The 20,307-nt window shown below is 39.9% G+C and overlaps 1 protein-coding gene across 4 annotated transcripts in view; it reads left to right on the forward strand.

Moving 5' to 3' along the window:
* The window catches only part of PLXNB2 (plexin B2), a 262,983-nt gene that overhangs the window by 171,291 nt on the left and 71,385 nt on the right, over positions 1–20,307 (forward strand). For all 4 annotated transcript variants that reach the window (XM_018067989.1, XM_018067990.1, XM_018067991.1 and 1 more), the window contains 5 exons: positions 8,118–9,228; positions 10,887–11,069; positions 13,514–13,636; positions 17,696–17,796; positions 19,870–19,996. In XM_018067989.1, the coding sequence (XP_017923478.1) occupies positions 8,118–9,228; positions 10,887–11,069; positions 13,514–13,636; positions 17,696–17,796; positions 19,870–19,996 (1,645 nt within the window). The remainder of the gene's footprint in view (positions 1–8,117; positions 9,229–10,886; positions 11,070–13,513; positions 13,637–17,695; positions 17,797–19,869; positions 19,997–20,307) is intronic.

Consider the following 20,307-nt stretch of genomic DNA (forward strand, 5'->3'; position numbering starts at 1 on the left):
TAGCATAAAAGTGTTTATAAGTGACTTCAGGAGTGTTCAGAGTGGCCTGTGGTCCTGTCCTGACTGCAGACTGATTCAGCTGGCTGTTGGTCCATACGACATCATTGAGCTTAGTGCTCAATGAGATTGAAAATAAAATTAAAACCTAAATTTTTGTTAGTTAGGAGACCTCATGGTTTTAACAAAACCACAAAACAGGTCAAAGAGGAGATTCTGTGGGTTCAGATTCCTGACAAGTCAGCTGCTTGCTATTAAACGCGTCACTCAGCTGCTTTTCTTGCAGATCAACTACATCTTTGTAACACTGAGAAAGCTAGTCCTCATTAAAATGAGTGCTTCATTTCTACTGAGAGAATGCAAAAAGATGGAGGAATGAATGTAGAAGCCCAAACTGAAAGGGAGATGTGGTCCAGGAAGGCATGAATGCAGATCTGCTTCTGCAGTGTTTCTCTTCCCTGTGTGTGCTCCTGCTCACATTAGTGGGACTGGATTGCAACCCCCTTATTTGGGATGATAATATGAACATCTGCCTTCATAATAAAAATCAGAATTCAAAGAGACCTTTCTGACATAAGTTACCCTTGTCTCAGGGTGGTTTGTAATCTGTAATTGTTGGTAGTGAATGCTGTTGAATGAAGTCTCTCCACAGAAGCTATCTTTATTGACTTTTTTATTTAAGCTGCTTGACACTGTGAACTCTTGAAAATATTTTCACTTTAAAGGATTTTTGTTTCAATTTCTAAGAGCAGCAAAAAAAACCCTATCCTTGGACTACAGCAGAATCTGTGGTGTAAAAGATTTTCAAAACCAAAATACTGCTTGGTCTAGCTGGTATAAACCAGGGAATTCACTAGAGTTCAGCTTTGTGTAGCATGTCTCTGCTTTGAAGAGTGCATATAAACCTGCAAAGTGCTACTCTTCTTTTTTTGTTTACCTGCTGATGTTGCAGAGATAGCACATTATTGAAAGTTCTGGAGTGCAATTGCAAAATCTGTAAGTATGCATTTTCTGAGCCTCATTACCTGTTGTTAATGCTCTTTTGAGCGACTCCTAGTTGAAAAATTAAGACTCACGTGGCTCCATCTTGTTCTAAATTTGGATCTAGATCAGAATATTAAATACTTTGGAGTTCAGGTGTGCATGGATGAAAGGTTTTTATTCAGACTACTAATAGTGCTATTAATTTAGCTTGAAGCTAATAACTTAATTATTAATATGAACTCTGGATTTGCTAGCTGTTTGCCTCTCTTAAACTTTTGTCACAACCCTGCCAGTTTTGAACCAAGTTCATGAGAGTCCTTGGCATGAGCATACTGGGATGCTGGTGGATACATGACCTACTGTAAAAAGCAATTGTGCTCCTCAGCTGTTAATTCAATTCCAATGCCTGGAGAAACCTTTTCCATGTTGGGACAGGAAAACATCTCTGGGTGGGTGGGTGGCCAGTTTGTATGTGGCAATACTGTTTTACTGTAATTGCCAGGGATACTAGAGGTGGATGAGATACCTTGTTTAATCTCCTCCCTAACCCTTTGAAGACCGTGAGACATGAGGAGTGTTGGTGATCTTTGGTAAATTATTGGTTGTACAGGTTGTCAAAACTCATCTTTTTTCTTTATATGAAGGGATGACTTTTAAGCAAAAGTCAAAAAAAGTCCTTAGAATTCCATCTGGCTCATTCCTTATCCTTTCAAATACATCCCTTTGCCCTTGAGCTTCCAGCTAACCTGGCTGTAGAATGCCTCGGTGTCCACTTGGGTTAATGGGCTATCTCAGTGAGTGGTTATCTGAGCTTTTTTTGCTGATGATACCTCAGAACTTATGAAAGATGAAAGTCTCCAGAGTGATGAAGACATTTTGTTGCCCATGCTCGTATCCCAAGGAAGCCATACAGGGCACGCTCTCCTCTCCCAGACACTGCTGGCCTCTGCTGATGCTGCAGGTACAAGAGATAGGTTTATTCCTCTTAGGACCAGAGTATGGCTCTTTCTTGCTAGTTGAAACCATGGTATAGGTGTATTGGGTTTGCATAGCAAGGTGTTGGTAGTGGGGCACTACAGGGGTGGCATCTGTGAGAAGCTGCCAGATGCTTCCCCAGTGTCCAACAAGGCCAATGCCAGCTGGCTCCAGGACAGACCTGTCGCTGGCCAAGGCCAAGCCCACCAGCAATGATGGTAGTGCCTCTGGGATAACAGATTTAAGAAGGGGAAAAAAACCACTGTGCAACAAAAGCCAGGAGAGAGGAGTAAAAAAATATGAAGGAAACAACCCTGCAGACACCAAGGTCCGTGAAGGTGGGGGAAGAGCGGCTCGAGGCACTGGAGCAGTTCATAAAGAACTGCAGCCTGTGGGAAGGACTCACATTGGAGAAGTCCATGGAGGACAGTCTCCTGAGGGAGGAACCCCATGCTGGAGCAGGGGAAGAGTGTGATGAGGAAGGAGTGGCAGAGAAAACGTGATGAACTGACCATGCCTCCCATTCTCCATCTCCCTGCACTGCTTGTGGAGAGAAGGTAGAGAACTCAGGAGTAAAGTTGAGCCCAGGAAAAAGGGAGTGTGTGGGGAAAATGTTTTTTGAAGTTTGATTTTATTTCTCATTATCATACTCTGATTTTGACTGGCAGTAAATTAAAATAATTTCCTCATGTTGCAGCTGTTTGGCCTGTCACAGTAATTGATGAGTAATCTCAGCCCCTGAGCCTTTCATCATATTTTTCTCATCCTGTTTAGCCAAGGAGGGGAGTGACAGAATGGTTTGGTGGGCACTGTGGCTCATTCTCACCAGATGAAACCATGGTATAGGAAACCCTGGTTTTCAGTAACCTAAATTTGTGGTTCCATATGTCTTCCATTTGTTTTTCCCAGGGATTGCAGAAAAACACTAACAGAATGCTCAGGATCTGACGTCATAACATTCATTATTTCCTTGGCAAATCCATGATTTTCAACCAGTCCTTGTAAAAGAAGATCCATGTCAATATGACTATTACACATTTTTTAAAAAAGAAATCTTACATTATTAAAAATTGCTCAAAAAAAAAAAAGAAAAACAATTGAGAATTTATCTTTTGAAAGCAAGCAAAAGTTTTGTCTTCCACATCAGGAAAAGAGTCAGTATTAAAAGTATTTGTCCGTTTTTTGCCACTTTACCAGCAGTTTGACCAGATGGGATTGTTTGCCCTGTGCGAAGACACACTATATATCTTAGCAAACTGTGTTTTGAGGAGAAGTGAAAGAGAAGGAAAATGACTCCTTTTGAGCAGTACAGGCTACCACAACATCTAATGAAGTGGATATTGGTTTCTCATTTCCCACAGCATGACCTCCTGCAGTTTACTGACGCACAGGTCCCATTTACTAACAGCAAAATGTCACAAATAAAGGGATGGACACCATCACAGCGATCACTATTCTCAGTGGTTCTACTAAACCAATTTTGGATGTATGGCATAGTGTATACCAAAGAAAGTTGTTCCTCTCTGTCAAAAACCTTTCTAACATGTTGCCATGCTCTTAGAAAATGGGTTTGAATCCTGCAGAGTGTTGTTTCAGGTATTTCATTCTCTAAACCAGTGAGCTCCATTGTTCATTTGTTTTAGGAAATAGTAATAAACGTTGGGACTGGGGAAGAGAGTGCTCACATTTACCTGCAGTTCTCACAGAAGTAGAAGCTTTGAAATCCAGGCTGAAAATCTACTCATCCCCTGCTTCTCACATGTTCTCCAGTTTCTATTCTGAATTCCTTTGAGCTTAAAAACAAAAGCTGAATTCTTTTCCACCTGTGGAAAACCTACTGGAAGCTAAAAAGTTACAAAAATTAGAGGAAAGAGAAATTTAATTAATCTTTCCCCAAATATCTATGCCATTTGGGTGCATTCTTTGGATTTTACCTCTTTTGTGTTGCAATTTCTGAGTCTTTTTGCCAATTTTTTTTCCAGTTTAATTGTCTTTTGGATCTTTTGGAAGATCACTGTCTCCCTGATTAGGGGAAAGTTTCAAGGAAAACACAGTTCTTTGCATTGCTTGCTGTTAAAGCATATTGTTATCTGCCTTGTTTGGCAGAAGCACTTGTCTCTAGACCAGAATTTATGTGGTTAGTGAAGAAATACTCTGCAAAAAACACCACAGAAGCTAAACTGGTGAGATTATTCCTTCACTGAAAATTTTCTTGTCCATTGTTTTGACGAATAACTCTTGTTTTAGTTCTCACTTATTCCAGTTTCAGGCAAAATTTGGTACTATTTCACTTCAGCTGAAACAAATATAAGAAATTAATTAACATTAAGCTAAAGATATATCGAAAGCTAAAGTGATGGGGGTTGGCTGAAAATTGAAGGTTCCTGTATACAGATCCAACAGATGATTGTGCAGTGAAGGAGGAAAACACCTGCCACATTCATGTCAGCACACTGCCAGGGCTAATTTTTAGGGGTGTATATAATAATGCGAAGTCATTTTGAAGCTCACTTTGTGCTTGTAGATTGTAGATACTCCTTTTTTCTGCATATCTTTTGAAGAATTGGCTGTTACTTAAGGTTATTGGTCTTGCTTGAGTAGAAAGATATAAAGTTATGGATACTAACATTAAAATTGATCTAGCTGTGGGGCAGAGCTCTGATAGCTGTGTCATTCCAACACAGTGTCACTTTAGGGCAGTTCCCCTGTATGAAGAGTTCTCCTGGGTGCCCTGTGTTTCCTGCACATAGCTTCTAAAATTTCATATTTCTTGTAAGCAGCAGCATGGGGGACAAGAGACAGGATGGAGACAAGACTTTGAGAGAGAGGAAAAAATTATATGGTCAAATGCTCTGTTGGTCTTCTTTTATCCTGAGTCTGCCAAGGCCTTAAAACAAAGTGCAAATTGAGGGTGGAGAGTGTATGTCAGCTCTCAGGACCAAGAGTTAACTTTGAGTAATCCACCCAGGCCTGTGTGTAAATACAGTATGTGATTAAAGCCATTGGAAATATATTTCCTGTGCAGAATATCATGGACTCCATACTGCAGCTCACACTTTTTACTCGTTTTCTCTTGTGTTTCTGTGACTTGTTCATTTAAAGCAAAAGTTTTTCACAGCAGGAAACTGTTGCATGATACATCCCCATAGCACCTAATTCAGTAGGGCATCTGTGTTAATAGCAGCGCTGTCATTCCTACCACATCAGCTGGTCATAGCAGGATTCTTCCAGCGGCTGTTTCCCAGTTCAGTTAAGATGAGGTGAAAATGCGATGTGGTTGTAGTGCATCTCATTTCATTCTGTTTGCTTTTTTCTTTTCTTAAGCCTGCTATTTGAGAAATGAATGAGAGTTTAATTCTGAATCTTTCAGAGTATATTAAATTTTTGTTTACTGTTTGTTTTGAAGGGGAGGTGGAAAGTGAAACTAATAAGTATAGAGAATGAGGAACTGTTACCTTGCATAGAGATCTGAGATAACCTGATGGTTTGGCATGAGACAGGGTGGCATGGAGAAAATAACTAAAACAAACAGACAACAAAAAAGATAAGGCACAGTTAATGGAAAGTGCATGTAGTTCTGAATAATTTAAGTCCAAAATTTTAAAAGTAAACAAGACAGAAAATAGTAGGGAGGAAACATTACCCGTTTTTATGCAGAGAGATTAATTACTCTTCTAAGAGTCTGGTTTAGAGGTGTGAAACATACTTGTCCTTAAATCCTGGCTCTGGCATGAACCAACAAGACTCTTTGTCTTCACCTGTAGGACAAAAGCAGATGTATTGCAAGTGCAGTCTTTGTGTCCTGGGTGCCAACAATGGACAAAATGAGTTTTTTCAATCCACTGAAATAAGTTAACATGGAGGTGAACCGAATGTAGAAGTTTAGGTACAATAAATTACTTTCCATTAATTTGAGGGATATTGTGTAAGTAGAGCTATTTATGGAGGGGTTTTTTGTACTGAGAGCAGAGATTAAAATAATCTAAAAATAATTACTTTGTGGGAAAAACATGAACAAATGAATCTCAATTCTTCTACGTTTGTTCCTTTGGCAATAGATAATAGAATTATAAAACTGTTATGAAACAACATTGCAAGAGTATGTCAAACTGTTTTTTTATTTCATTGCAGATAACAGTAAGGATAATATCTGAAACTAGATTACGTGCATTATCACGTATCATTTAGCCATGGAGATGTAAGCTGGGATCAAAGCCTGTTTGGAAAATTGAAGTCCTTGGGACCATTAAGAAAAGAAGAGAGGAATTCTGAAGAATTCTAGGTTCCTTAGAGCAGGTCTCCTGTTGTTGTAAAGAGATACAACACTTTACATTGCAAAGCATATACTGAAGTCTACGTGTCTGAAGAAGAGATTATAACTCTTAGCTTTTTCTGGGTCACTCTCATAGGAGGTCAATCTATCATTAGAAAGTCAGACTTCAGCTGTTGGGGATGAACTGTCTTGTCTTTGGTGTTATTTTAGTTACCTACCCATTTTGTGACATGATAGGAGCTTCAGCAAAACAAGATTGAAGTTAGCCCTCTGTTTAGTCTTCATTATTATCCTGAGTTACATTTAGTAGGGTTTTGGGGTTTTCAAATCACTCTGCTTTTAGGGAAGTCGTTCTCACCATTGCACAAGAATTTTCTCCATAGAGAAGAAAAACACAGTCAATACTAGAGGTCAGGAATTGTCTTTCCACATTGCTGGCAATGCAAAGTTGGTTTGGGGAGCTGACAGATGGCTTGTGCTCAAAAGAGTCCTTCCCTCCTGTTCGAACTTTTGCATCCAGGTTGTTGATGTTTAATCTTAGTTATCCATTATAAATGATGTTTCAAGCATTGTCTTTCATATCCCACCAGAATCTATTACTCCTACCAAAACAGAAGTAATAGCTGGCACAGGAGCATGGTTCCCTCTTTATTAATTTTTAAAGTTTTATTTTATTTTTTCAGTTTCTTATTTTGGTATTTTATGCTCTTTTCCTCCTCCTACAAGACTTTTACCTGTTAGATTGTTTTGTTAAATGTTTCTCCTGTCTTTTCTGTGGTTTTATTGTTTTCTTTCTATTCAGACTTCCAGATATTTTCAGATTTAACTTGAGATTTCATATAAATTTACAGGTTCTTCACTCATCAGATCAAGGAATTCCATGACTAGCTTTGAAAATGAAAGTGCAGTGGATCGTATTTATTTTTCAGTTCTTCCTCCAAATGCTATTCATCCTTTTTCCCTAACATCAGTGTGTCCAAGCATACCAGTTTTCATTTTCTGCTCTCAGAGCTAAACACTTGGAGAAAATATTGACAAAATATTCTGTACTTAGGATGCCAGCTGGGACTTGCTTCCTCATTTAAATTTTTAGATTAAAATTAGACCCCTGCTTACAAGTCTCAGAAGGTCTTTGTCTAATTCCAAACAGCCAGGTCATCTGCTTGGGAAGTAAAATAAGGAACAAAAAAAAAAAAGGTAGCAGAATCTTAATCCTAAAAAGTTCTTAAGTGATTTTCTTAAGACAGATTTGAAACTATGAAGTGGCAGTGCTCTAGTGAATGGAAGTGTTGTACTGTGGTGCATACCAGCAGCCAAAGGCAACGTTGCATGTTAAGGACTCTACTCTCTTTCTGATCTTCATTGATGAAGATCAAAGAGCATCAGCAGCCAGATCCAGATTTGCTTGTTCTCAGTGGAAGGTTTTTTTCCTTTCTGGAGAAAGTCCTGCAACACCAAATGTTTCAAACATTTTTATGTAAATCCCCCTCCCACGCCTTAAGGAGGAGCTACCCGAAACACTGAGATTCTCCAGCTTATTTTTAAAATTTCAGCAGTAAATATTGGCACAGTATGATGCTATCTGGAGAAACACTACTACGTCTTGGCACTCTATGTTGTTTAAAATTGGCTGTTGTTCTTGTTGTGCTTTAGCACAGGATTGATTATCTAATGGGTTATATGATAATCATTTAGACATATGACCTTGTTAAATCCTTTCCCAACAGATTAAATTGTTAGGCAATTAACAGGATTTGAAGATACACCTGCACAAGGATAAGTGTATTTGTGTCTGAAGTCATGAGAGAAAAAAACTTCCACATTTCTCAATTTTGTATAAGTTGTATTTTTCAATATGTTTCATGGTATTGCTTTTTTCCCTTTTTAGGTATTACACAGAAATGGCTTTATGGATCTGGACACTGACCATTCTGAGCTGTTTTTGCGTTACCTTATCCAGAAATGAGGAACTGAAATTTTTTCAGAGTGCTACAGAGCTAAATCATCTAACAGTGGATAATGACACTGGGATAATCTATTTGGGAGTGGTAAATGCTTTGTATCAGCTTACAGAAAACCTGGAAGTAATAAGATCTGTAGAAACAGGTCCAAGAAAGGACAACAAAAAGTGCACACCTCCCATTGATGAAAATCAATGTAAAGAGGCCGTACTGACTGACAATTATAACAAATTACTGTTGCTGAACAAGGCGGATAATACAACTGTGGTATGTGGAAGCCTTTTTAAGGGAATCTGTGCCATCAGAGATCTGCAAAACATTAGCAATGAGAAGTATTACGTAGACACTAGTGGAGAAAAGTCCTTTGTAGCAAGCAACGATGAGAATGTATCAACTGTGGGACTGATCACTTCCTTGAATAACGACCAAGTACTATTCGTTGGGAAAGGGAATGGACCTAATGATAATGGGATTATAATCAGCACTCGGCAGCTTTATGAAAGAGATGGGAAAGACATTTTTGAAATGTATACAGACTCAGCAGCTGTTAAGTCAGCTTTTCACTCATCAAGCACACAACAATTTGTGGCAGTCTTTGAGGATAAAAATTATGTTTATTTTATTTTCAATCAGAAAGAGAAACAACCTGTCAATAACCGCACACTGATTGCACGTCTGTGCAAAGATGATGCCCACTATTATTCCTACTTTGAAATGGACTTGGGTTGCAAAGATGATGATGGTGCCTATGATCACTGTCATTCTGCTTTCATCACTACCCCAGGAAAAGAGCTGGCTGAGAGCATGGCTCAACAGAGACAAACTGCAGATACTCCCTCAGATGACAAAGTTCTTCTTGCACTCTTCAGCAAAGTAAACAAAGACGACGGCTCTCTGAAGTCCGCCTTGTGTGTGTTTTCCTTGCGGCAAATCAATGAAAAGATTGAAAAAAACCGAAATGATTGCTACACTAAAAAGAATACCAGCTCATTTTACAAACTTTTTGCAGCAGAAAACCCGTGTGCATTACATGGACTGGTAATATAAGTAATATCAATATTAGTTTTAGAATCTGTGTTAGAGTTACTGAAAAATATACAACTACTGTTTTGGTGTGACTTTGAGCTAAGATCAGATGACTGAAAACTCAATAGCTGGACTTACTATAGGAATGGAATGTTCTTGGGGGGCTGTGGAACAGGTCAAGCAAGGAGTGGCAATATAGTCTAAATTTTGAGTCTTTTTAAAAGGATTTGATGTTTTCTGAAAGATGAATGTGGCTTTCCTAAATACACTTCTTTTAAAGGTTTCCTTCTGGTATGGAAGTTACTGAGTCAAGTGCAAGGATTTGTTACACCCATGGTCAGCTTCTGGATGATCACTATAGACAATTCTGGTTTCAGCTAACGTATTTATAGTACTTTTAAATGGTATTAAGAATATTTTAGATTATACTGTAATTTAATGTTGTTTTTCACTCGTATTTTTATTTTAAAATTACTGAAATACCCAGATTTCTTATATTCGGGTGGTGTTCATATTTTGCTGTGGCTCAAAATAATTCCATAGCATGATAGCCATCTTCTTTTTATGGCCTGTCATTATCTTGGCTATAAAGGTTTTGGAGGGTACTGTTACACCCCTCCAGATACTGTTCTTCAATTTATGACTGTCAGTTTTCAGCATCTCTGTTGGCTTTATGATGGTTTTGCCCACATCACTATATTCCCAAGCCCCATTTGTGCATACCATTCATTACTGCAGCCAACCCTAAACTAGGTTGAGAAATTAAGTCATTTTAAAAATAACTCAGCAGGCTTTTAGGAGGATATTTTAATTCCCCAGCTTGACCAAGGTACACACTTTCATAAGCAGCTGTTTGAGCACAACTTGAGAAGTGATGTGCTGTAGTCCAGAGGGAGGAGCCTTTTGTTGGTATCGACCCGTAATCCTTCATCTTGTGAGACTACAGCCATCTCCCACACAATAGGTCACTACTGCTAATAGAAGCTAAAAGAACACTTTTTGCTTCAAACCACCAGTGTTACTCTCTGCAGTACCCTGCATATGGGGTGAGCATCAAACATAGAAATCCTGAATGTGACAAGTGGAGTGGCCATGGCTTCTGACAAAAGGAGGTGTGGATTTCAGATCAGAAAGACAGTTTTGTTGCCAAATATAGCAGGAAAGGCAAGGTGTGAATGAACTTCCTTCTGGTGGCACTCTCTGCAGCTCAGTATTAAAGCATAGTGAAGAGAGAATGTGTTGAAGTTCATGAGAAGGTTGCCAGGGGGTTGCTCTTCTATGGATAGCAACAAACTAAGAAACAAAACAGTAATAAAAAAAACAATCTTTAACACAAAATTGGTTAACCTGATCTCCATGACATGTTCATTTTAATTGAACAAACTGGTTATTTTTTAAAGTGTGCTGCTATAATGAGATAGAAACAAAAAGTTTTCTCTCCCCATACCTCCTGGAAAGTGAAAGCATTGAAGCAGTTTGCAATTAGCAGGCTGCTCTCTGATTACTGCCTGTTGGCTGGGGGAAAATGGCCAGATAATCCATTTCTCTCTTTGTACTCTTCAATGTCTGAAGTGTATTATACTTTCTGGTAATAGGGCTGCACTTCATTCTGAGCTAGGAATTAGTGATCTGAATGTTTAACATCGCTCTGTGTTGCTATTCTCTATTAGAATGCAAGCAAAAATTTCCCCTGTGGCTCCGAACACTTGCCATACCTCTTGGGAAGTTGGAATGGTGTTATAGAGAAGCCAGTACTACAAAAAGAAGGGATGAATCTCACGGCTGTCACTGTGGCTGTGGAGAATGGGCATACCGTGGCCTTTCTGGGAACTTCAGATGGTAAAATTCTTAAGGTAACGAACTGGACTTAAAAGACTGGAGGTATTTAAAAGGTTGTGAACTGTAGTGATAGCATATGGCTACTCTAGAAGTAAACGGGATTTATAAGATCACCTACCAAGAATAAATTCTCTTGGAGCTTGGTATTTTTAATCTCAGAGAAAAACCATATTATTGCTGATGTACCTCAGCTATCCGATACACAGACTGAAATAGCATTGCCTGAATGACATTTTTCCCAAAGGATTACATACCTACTGAGAGCTTTATACAAACAACCTTTGGTAATCTAACAGCTGCTCTAGTCTTATCTCTATTCAAGCCCATACTAGTTTAAGAGCAACTTCTCATTTTGTCATTCTGGCCTTTCAGTGAATAGAGGTGGCAATACAAAGCCCAGGCTGAAGCTCTGATAAATTCTGATTGTGTGATGCTCAAGATTTGACATGTTTGTAGTGTTAAAATGTCAAGACTGCAACACCAAACACCTTCTTTTGCTTGAAGGAGAGTGATGGCCATGTCCAACCAAAAACCTAGCACTGCCGAGTCCCACCAAACAATGTCAGAAGTATTCAGAAGGCATGTGGGTGTGGTGCTTAGAGACATGGTTTAGTGGTGAACATGGTGGTGCTAGGTTAGTGATTGGACTCGACGATCTCAGAGGTCTTTTCCAACCTTAGTGATTCTATGATTCTATGTCCCTAAGTGCCACATCAATAAATCTTTTAAATATCTCCTGGGATGGTGACTTAACCGGTTCCCTGGGCAACTTGTTTCAATGCTTGACAAACCCTTCTATGAAGAAATATTTCATGATATCCAATCTGAACGTCCTCTAGCATAACTCAAGGCCATTTCCTCCTTCCCTATTGCTTGCTAATTGTGAGAAGAGACCAACCCCCACCTCACTACAACCTCCTTTCAGGTAGTTGAAGAGAGCAATAAGATCTCCCCTCAGCCTGTTTTTCTCCAGACTGAAAACCTCAGCTCCCTCAGCTGCTCCTCATAAGACTTGTACTCTTTACCCTTAACCATCTTCCTTGCCCTTCTCTGGACATGCTGCAGCACCTCAATGTCTGTCTTGTAGTGAGGAGCCCAAAATGTGACATGGTACTCAAAGTGCAGCCTCACCAGTACTGAGTACAGGGGTACAATCACTTCCTTAGTCCTGCTGACCACACTATTTCTGATACAAACCAGGACGCCATTGGCCTTCCTGGCCACCTGGGCACACTGCTGGTTCATGGTCAGCCATTTACCAGCACCCCCAGCTTCTTTTCTGCTAGGCAGTTTTCCAGACACTCCATCCCAAGCTTGTAGCTTTCCATGGGGTTGTGACCCATGTGCAGGATCCAGCACTTCACCTTGTTGAATCTCCTACAATTGGCCTTGGCCCATCAATCCAGTCTGTCCAGATACCTCTGTAGAGCCTTCCTACCCTGCTGCAGATCAACATTCCAACTCAGCTTGGTGTCACCTGCAAACTGACTGAAGGTGCACTCAGTTCCCTCAGCCAGATCATTAATAAAAACATTAAACAGGACTGACCCAATACTGAGTCCTGGGGAACATCACTAGTGACCAACTGCCAGCTGGATTTTACTCCATTCACCACCATCTCTGGATGACCCAGCCATCCAGACAGTTTTTTACCCAGCGAACAGTGCATCTGTACAAACCATGAGCAGCCAGTTTCTCCAGGAGAATGCTGTGGGAAACAGTGTCAAAGGCCTTAGTGAAGTGTACGCAGACAACATCCACAGCCCTTTACTCATCCACTAAGTGAGTCACAGGAGGAGATCAGGTTGGTGAAACCAGACCTGCCTTTCATAAACTCATTATGGCTGGGCCTGATCCCCTTGTAGCCTTGCATATGCCACATGATGGCACTCAAAATGACCTGCTCCATGACCTTCCCTGGTACCGAGATCAAGCTGACAGGCCTGTAGTTCCCTGGATCCTCTTTCTGACCCTTCTTGTGAATGGGCATCACATTTCCCAACCTCCAGTCAAATAGGACCTCCCCAGTTAGCTGGGACTGCTGGTAAATGATGGAAAATGGCTCAGGGAGCTCTTCTGCCAGCTCCCTCAGTACACAGAGGCTTCTTGTGTGTAAAAGTGGTGCAGCAGGTCACTGATCAACTCCCCTTGAATTTTCGGTGCTTCATTCTGGTCCCCATCCTTGTCTTTCAGTTCAGGGAGTTGGGTACCCTTAGAACAACTGGTCTTAAAGACTGAGGCAAAGAAGGCATTAAGTACCTCTGCCATTTCGTCATTTTTTTTCCACTATGTTACCCCCCACAACCAACAATGTATGGAAATTCTGCTTAGTCCTGCTTTTGTTGTTAGTGTGGTTTCAGAAACATTTTTATTTTTTTTACTACAGTAGCCAGATATAATAATAATATTTGGGTGAAAAGAAGCAACATTAACCACCTTTCTTTCTTCCATGAAATAGGTGTTCCTGTCATCCACTGCAACTGAGTACAGCTCTCTTGCTATTGAACTAAATAAACCCATAAAGAAGGATCTGGTCCTTGACCAAACCCAAGAAAATCTGTACGTGATGACCACAGACAAGGTAACATGTCCTGCTTGCATTAAGGACCAGGCCTACTTTCACTTTCTCTGTAACTTGACCTGAGATTTATACATTTCTGTGTTGTTCCTGGAAGTCACCCTATTTAGTGGGACTCCCCCTACTCTGCCTGTATAAAGACCCTTCTCAACTCTAAGCTGATGGACTTGTTTATTGTGACTTGGAGAACTGTCATATCTGTGATGCTTAGTGATTGGGAATGGGAAGTGAGTTCACCTCTGAAGCTCTCATACAGGATCTGTGAGAAGGACGAAGTGAACATGTTTGGCACCAGAAAGCCTCGGGGCCAGGCAGCCCTAGAGCTCAGTGTGGTGTGTGTGGAGCACTGGTGGATGCTCTAGCTGCCTTCATTTCTATCAAAGAGTACTTCAGGATTCTGGTGGCGCACATACTAGCACTGACATCTGTAAAGCCACCAGGAGTTTTTGTGGGTCTTACTATCAAAAACTAAGAAGCAATGGAGATAATTACATATTTGGGAAACACTTTTGTTTAAACTTCTGCTTTAGTGTAGTGGGAAAAGTCCAATTTTTTAGGAAAGGCACAGGCAATCTCTTTTAGATTCCCCTTCTTTGTGCTGTCAGGTGAGGGTACAGTGGAGATTTGTAAAGAAAGGAAGAAAAAAAGCAAGTAGAGATGAGAGGGATGCCAGATTTTTCCTTCACCTCCAACTCTAACCCTCTTCTGACACTTTTCTTTGGGGAGGCTGGAGCTGCTGGTGTCAAACGCTTGGTTCAGCAGCTCTCTGGTACAAGGTGGGTAACAGGCTGTGACCATCTGCAACCCTGACAGTGACATGGAATACAACATGGGAGGTGCTTTGCAGCAGTAACACACAGAGAATGGGGGGGGCAGAGGGGGGGCTATGAAAGGAGAGTATTTGGAAAAACAATACAAGAAGAATATTTTCTGACTGTTTTATAAAAGGATTAATATAAATTCATGCTGCAAGAATGTTATAGTCTAGCTAAAGGTTTTCAGGCTAGAAACCACATTGGAAAAAATGCCAGATAAACAACTGATAAAGATTTAATAATATGTCAGTGTGAGACAGGTTTTCTTTTCTTTTCTTTTCTTTTCTTTTCTTTTCTTTTCTTTTCTTTTCTTTTCTTTTCTTTTCTTTTCTTTTCTTTTCCTTTCTTTTCTTTTCTTTTCTTTTCTTTTCTTTTCTTTTCTTTTCTTTTCTTTTCTTTTCTTTTCTTTTCTTTTCTTTTCTTTTCTTTTCTTTCTTTTCTTTTCTTTTTTCTTTTCTTTTCTTTTCCTCCCCTCTCCTCTCTGACCCTCTCTTCTCCTCCCTGACCCTCTCCTCTCCAACCCTCTCCTCTCTTCTCCAACCCTGTCCTCTCCGACCCTCTCCCCCTCCCTCTCCCCCTTTCTCTCCTCTCCTTTTCTCCAGTAGTCGATACTTCTCATTTGGATTCTGTTCAGATTTGGAACAGAACTCCAAACTTCAACATTGTCCACGAAACTCTGGGTGGCCTGGCACCACATATGACAAGCTGGCATGTTATGTAAAAGCCCTGAGGCCCTTATGAGGCTACAGCATGTCCTGCTGAGTAGCATAAGGGATAACAGCAATCTTGAAGGAAGATAAGTTTTCTGGTGGCAGTCACCTTGAAATAGTAGAATTTAAAAGGCCAAGACAATTTTTTTTCAGAGGAAACCTGCAAAAAAATAATTCCATCTCTACAAAACATTTAAATTTAGAAAACAGCAAATTTATGCCAAAGAAAGGATTTCACTTTAATCTTTTCCAAGTAGCTCTCGTAGACACTGCTGTTTCTGAATAATATGAATAATAGTTTTCTTTTACAAAACCTGTTTAGCTTAAATATGAATAGCTAAAGTTGGGAGCTCTGTAATGGCATTACATTACTGTCATCTCCAGGAGTTAATTACAATGAGCAGTCCCACCCACTTTTAGAAGCAGATAGACAGGAGGAGAATAGAGGCCTTCAGAGCTGGGAGAAATGAAGCAACTAAGCAAGGGGAGAAGAATAAATGCTGAAACATGCACTTCTGGGTTAAGCATGGCTGTGAGTTCTGGGAATAGAGATATCAGAACTCTGCTTTGTGAGTTTAAATGGTTTAGAGTTATTTAAAATAAGGTAAACAATAAAGAGCAGCTAGTTGCACTGATAAGTGTGCAGGCTGGTGAGCTACCTGGCAGATGCAGCCTGCCTCAGCATTTGGAAATTAATTGCTTGGGTTCTGTAAGCACCTGAGCAAAGTGAAAGTGGTGATGTGTCAGGCGATAAGAGAAAGACAGACAAGAGAAATACAGGCAAGAATGATAGAGGTTAAGTGCCACAGTGAGAATCAAGCTCTTCCTTTCCTGTTTCACTTTTCCTCTCTCTTCTCCTAGCTTCTGCTGTGGTGTCAATAGCAGTGGGTGGCTTGGAGGAAATACTTTCAAAAGTTGGTCTCCTCTGCTCCCACAGCTTGGGCAGAGAGCAGGAGAAACCCCTTGCAGCTTCTTGGGGGACTTGGAAAGGAGCTTAACACCCCTGTGCTGCTCATGCTGATTCATTACAAGTGTACATCACTGGTAGGATCCCAGATTCCTTACGGTGCATACCATACTGTGAGGAAAGCAGACTGTGCCAGTCACTTGCCATGATCACTAGCTTGTTCGCTTGTTTTAGTTTTTAACACTCTTTGATTTAGAGTGCCAACTAGAAAATCTCTAACATTAGTTTATTTGCATTTTGAAACTATCTGTAAACAGAACTGCTTTTTTGGTTTGGGTTTTGTTTTTTTTTAATCATTAAGGTCACATAAAACTTGCAGAGACAGTAATCTCTAGGGCTTGTTTATGCCTACCAGAATTATGAAATAAATACTTTGTCATAAAAAAAACCCCATTCACTGGATATTCAGTTTCTCATGGGTACCAGTTAGTGAAACAGAGTGCCAGTAACTCAGCTCCAGTTAGCTAAAAAGAACAGAATGCTGAAAAGGTAAACACCTGTATTAATAAATGCAAGCAAACTGCACAATACTGGCATTTTCCCTAAGTGAGTCATTTTCCTTAACTCTCCAAATGTGAGGAAAAGGCCAAACTCAGGCTAGGAAAGTAGCTTTTTAATTGCCAATTGTTTTAAATGAGATGATAAGAAAGCCTACATCTCAGAGTTACTGTTGCTAGACTTTTTGCGCTCTTTAGAAGTAAAACATAGCCATCAACAGGAAGATGTATGTCCCATTCTTCTCTTGCATCATTTCAGCAGCATAGCGAAAAGGAATGGTTGTTTGCTGGCTCCTCTTTCTGTGACAAAGTTGTTTATTCTCAGCACCAAAGGAAATCAAAACCAGAAGCTAAATACTTACTGGGGGAATGAGACATGAGAATTGATGATATTCTTTTCCCTGCTGCTTCCTGTCATAATTATTTCCATTTTATTTTGTGAATGTATTCCATGGTGGAGGGTTATGCATGGAGAAGTGCAGTAACCCGAAGCGCCCTGGATCTCTCATGCTTGCAGACTTTCTGAAATGCCTTCTGGCTAAAAGTGCATTTCCAAACAATTTCATCTCTGTGCTAGTGATATGGAGTGGAGAATATTCTGTTAAAAAAATTATCTAGTCAGTTCCAAGTTAGCCTTTTGAAAGTATCTGTCCTGCAGTAGCTGTTTCTTGAATTCAGAGCATTGTTGATGCAGTTTCTGTCCTGAGATGACTGCTGTAATGTAGATTTCCAGAAGTAACATAACTGGAGGAACTGAAAAGCTCAATTTTTGTAAGATTTGCTAATGATTCTTGATTATAACAATGTCCTACATCACTTTGAAGACTGATTAAATAATATTGGAGTGAGAAAAAATCAAGAAAAAGTGTGGGAATTTGGACTTTGTTAAGGGAGAAAAAACAGACTCTGGTTTTGTACATATTTTGTTAAGAACAGGCTGAGCTCTGATGATAATAATACAGGGTCAAGCCTTCTGCTGCCACAGGCAATGGCGCTGTACAGCTCTGTGCACAAACATTTCTGTCTTGTGCCTTCTGCAGATGTTATGGTTTGCCTTGTTTTTGGTTCTCCAGGTGTATCGGTTACCTGTGCAGGATTGCCACAAACATTCAGACTGTGAGAAGTGTGCCCAAGCGAGGGATCCATACTGTGGCTGGTGTGTGAGAGAGGGCAGGTGAGTGCTGACGGTGTTTGCTCAGGTGCAGGCGGTGGAATAGCTCAAGTTTTGACATGTGCTATGGGTTACTGCTCAACGTAGTGATCTCAGCATTTTGTACTCAGCCTAACACTCCAGATAGTGATTTAATTTTATTCACAAAGACATTAATATCAATATTCTATGCACACAAAAAAAGTCCCCGTTTACTTATGCAGATTTGATTAGTTTGGGGAAATATATACTTTTCTGCTGATGCTGAGAATGATTATACGTTTTCTAACTGTATATTTTATCTCTCTTTGAACTGTACAGTCAAATGTTCTTCCAGAAAATAAAAAAATGCTCCCTATTTCAAACTCAGAAAATATAGCATGTATTTTAAGTAGAGCAGTAAAATGTAAAAAAGAACACAAATGGAAAAAACTGTTCCATGTCTAAAATAAAGTGTGTAGCTCAAATGCTGATTTTATATAAACTTCATCTATTAAGACATGAGGCTACAGGGGACCCTCACCTACCTGTAGGAGAGCAGAAAGTGGTATTTGGCTGACTATCTGCAGAGGTTCACTGAATGAATATTCAAACACATGTAAACTAGGACAGCACTGAACTGCTCTGTAATGTCTTTTCTTTGCACTCTGCATTGATTGGAGTGCCGAGAGGGAAGAGAAGTCCTGCAGTTCTCTTTTTGACTAAGTTAATTAACCCCTTGGCATGAGTGGTTGGGAATTCGTGATTCTAACTTCTTGCTGTTGGAACAAAGGGGATATTTAATTATAATATGCAGATGAATTTCAGGCTTCTACCTTCCTGCCTGAAAATGTGAACTACTGCTTTAGGTTACCTATCAGCCTGATGTAGCATAATATGGAGCACTGCAGAGAAACTTATGCAGTGTGTGCAAGTTTATGTAATATACTGTAACTCCTCCAGCCTGGGTTTCAGTTGCTGTGGATGAAACCCGAGGATCTGGAATATAACCTCAAACTCCTCCTGGGCTGCTGGGAGTTGAAGGTTGTGTCATATATCATAAAAAAGGCAATTTTCCCTAGATTTCCCTTCAGATTTCTGATATGACCACTGACCTCAATATTTCAAAATATTAATGGTTTCTGAGAAGAGGCAAACATGAATTTTCACATTTGCTACTATTTATTTTCTGTGGGGAGAAAAAACTGTTTCATTTCTAAGTTTAAAGTCTGTCTCATGCTCATACACAGCACTTAGTAGTGTGTTTAGGGATATGTTATGTAAATGTAGATTCTGTATGTAAATTATTTGTTTAGAGGAGGTTTGACAGAGCTGTGCAACAACTGCACTGTGTTAAAGCCCCTGATGATTTAGTAGTCTTCTGCTGCAGCAACCAGAGGTTCCACAGCGTTTGCTCCTAAACTTTGCACAGAATGGAAAGAATATGCATGAGACTGTCCCCACACACACTTCAACAAGCTTTTGTAGCCACATATGCAGCTTCTGTACTGCAGCATCTCTTCTTCCTGTACTTGAGCTGGGAAAATCTCCCAGTGTTTTTGGTGAGGTTGCACAGCCACACTTGTCTTCCTGTAATTCTAACAGTGCCTTAGCAGGGACAGGCCTTAAATAGTGGCAGGAGGTAATGAAAACATGCACTGCGAAAGTAACATTTCTAGAGCTGTTTCACAACTCTCCACAAGCTTGAGTATCTCCAGCAATACTCCTCTGTTTCATCTTATGCTCATGAGTGTTGTGTCTTATCACTGACAAAATATAGATGTCTGCCATTTGACTTGCAGAAAAAACAGGCCCACTCCTTCAGGATATTGTTATATATTACAATGAAGGTTATTCAGCTTGATTTCAGATGATTAGGCAATGGTTCCTGTGCTAAATATTACTTCCTCTTTATGGATTTGGGTTGTCTAATTCCAGGTGGTGTCCAAAATAGTACAGGCACTTGCTTTTGACACCTCAAACCATCAATAGTTATTACACCACTTATTCTGTTAAAAATTCTTTAATAACAACCCCACTAGTCAATACTAAAGCAAATTTTTTGTCAGAGTCCAGCTATAATATTGCTTTGTTTTGGTTTTTATTTCTTTTTTTCAGGTGCACAAAGAAGGCTGACTGTGGAACAGCTGATAAGGAGAACCACTGGCTGTGGAGTCCAAGTGGCACATGTGTGACTATCATTAGTGCAGACCCTCTAAATATGAGTCGCAGAGCCCCTGCTAAGGTATAACAGGAAAATGCTTTCCTTATATATTCTTAAAGCACATTGATGTGACTACCAGGAAGGTGAATATTTGCATTTCTTTATGCGCAGTGAAGACCAGGAATAGGATAGTGTTTTCGACATCTCAGTCTCTGGCATTTCTCACAGTGCTCTTTCTTGCCTGCTGTTCTTGCAGGTTGCAGTTTATATTTTCTTCTAAGAAATTTTTGAATTTGACCTTCTGTAAACCGAAGTGATGCACTAGTGTGGATGATAAAGCACTTACATTTGTCTGAATATTATGGAAGTGTTGCACAGTGTTGTATAACCCA

This window comes from Manacus vitellinus, unplaced genomic scaffold (assembly GCF_001715985.3).
Source record: "Manacus vitellinus isolate BGI_N305 unplaced genomic scaffold, ASM171598v3 scaffold_13_pilon, whole genome shotgun sequence".
NCBI lineage: Eukaryota > Metazoa > Chordata > Aves > Passeriformes > Pipridae > Manacus > Manacus vitellinus.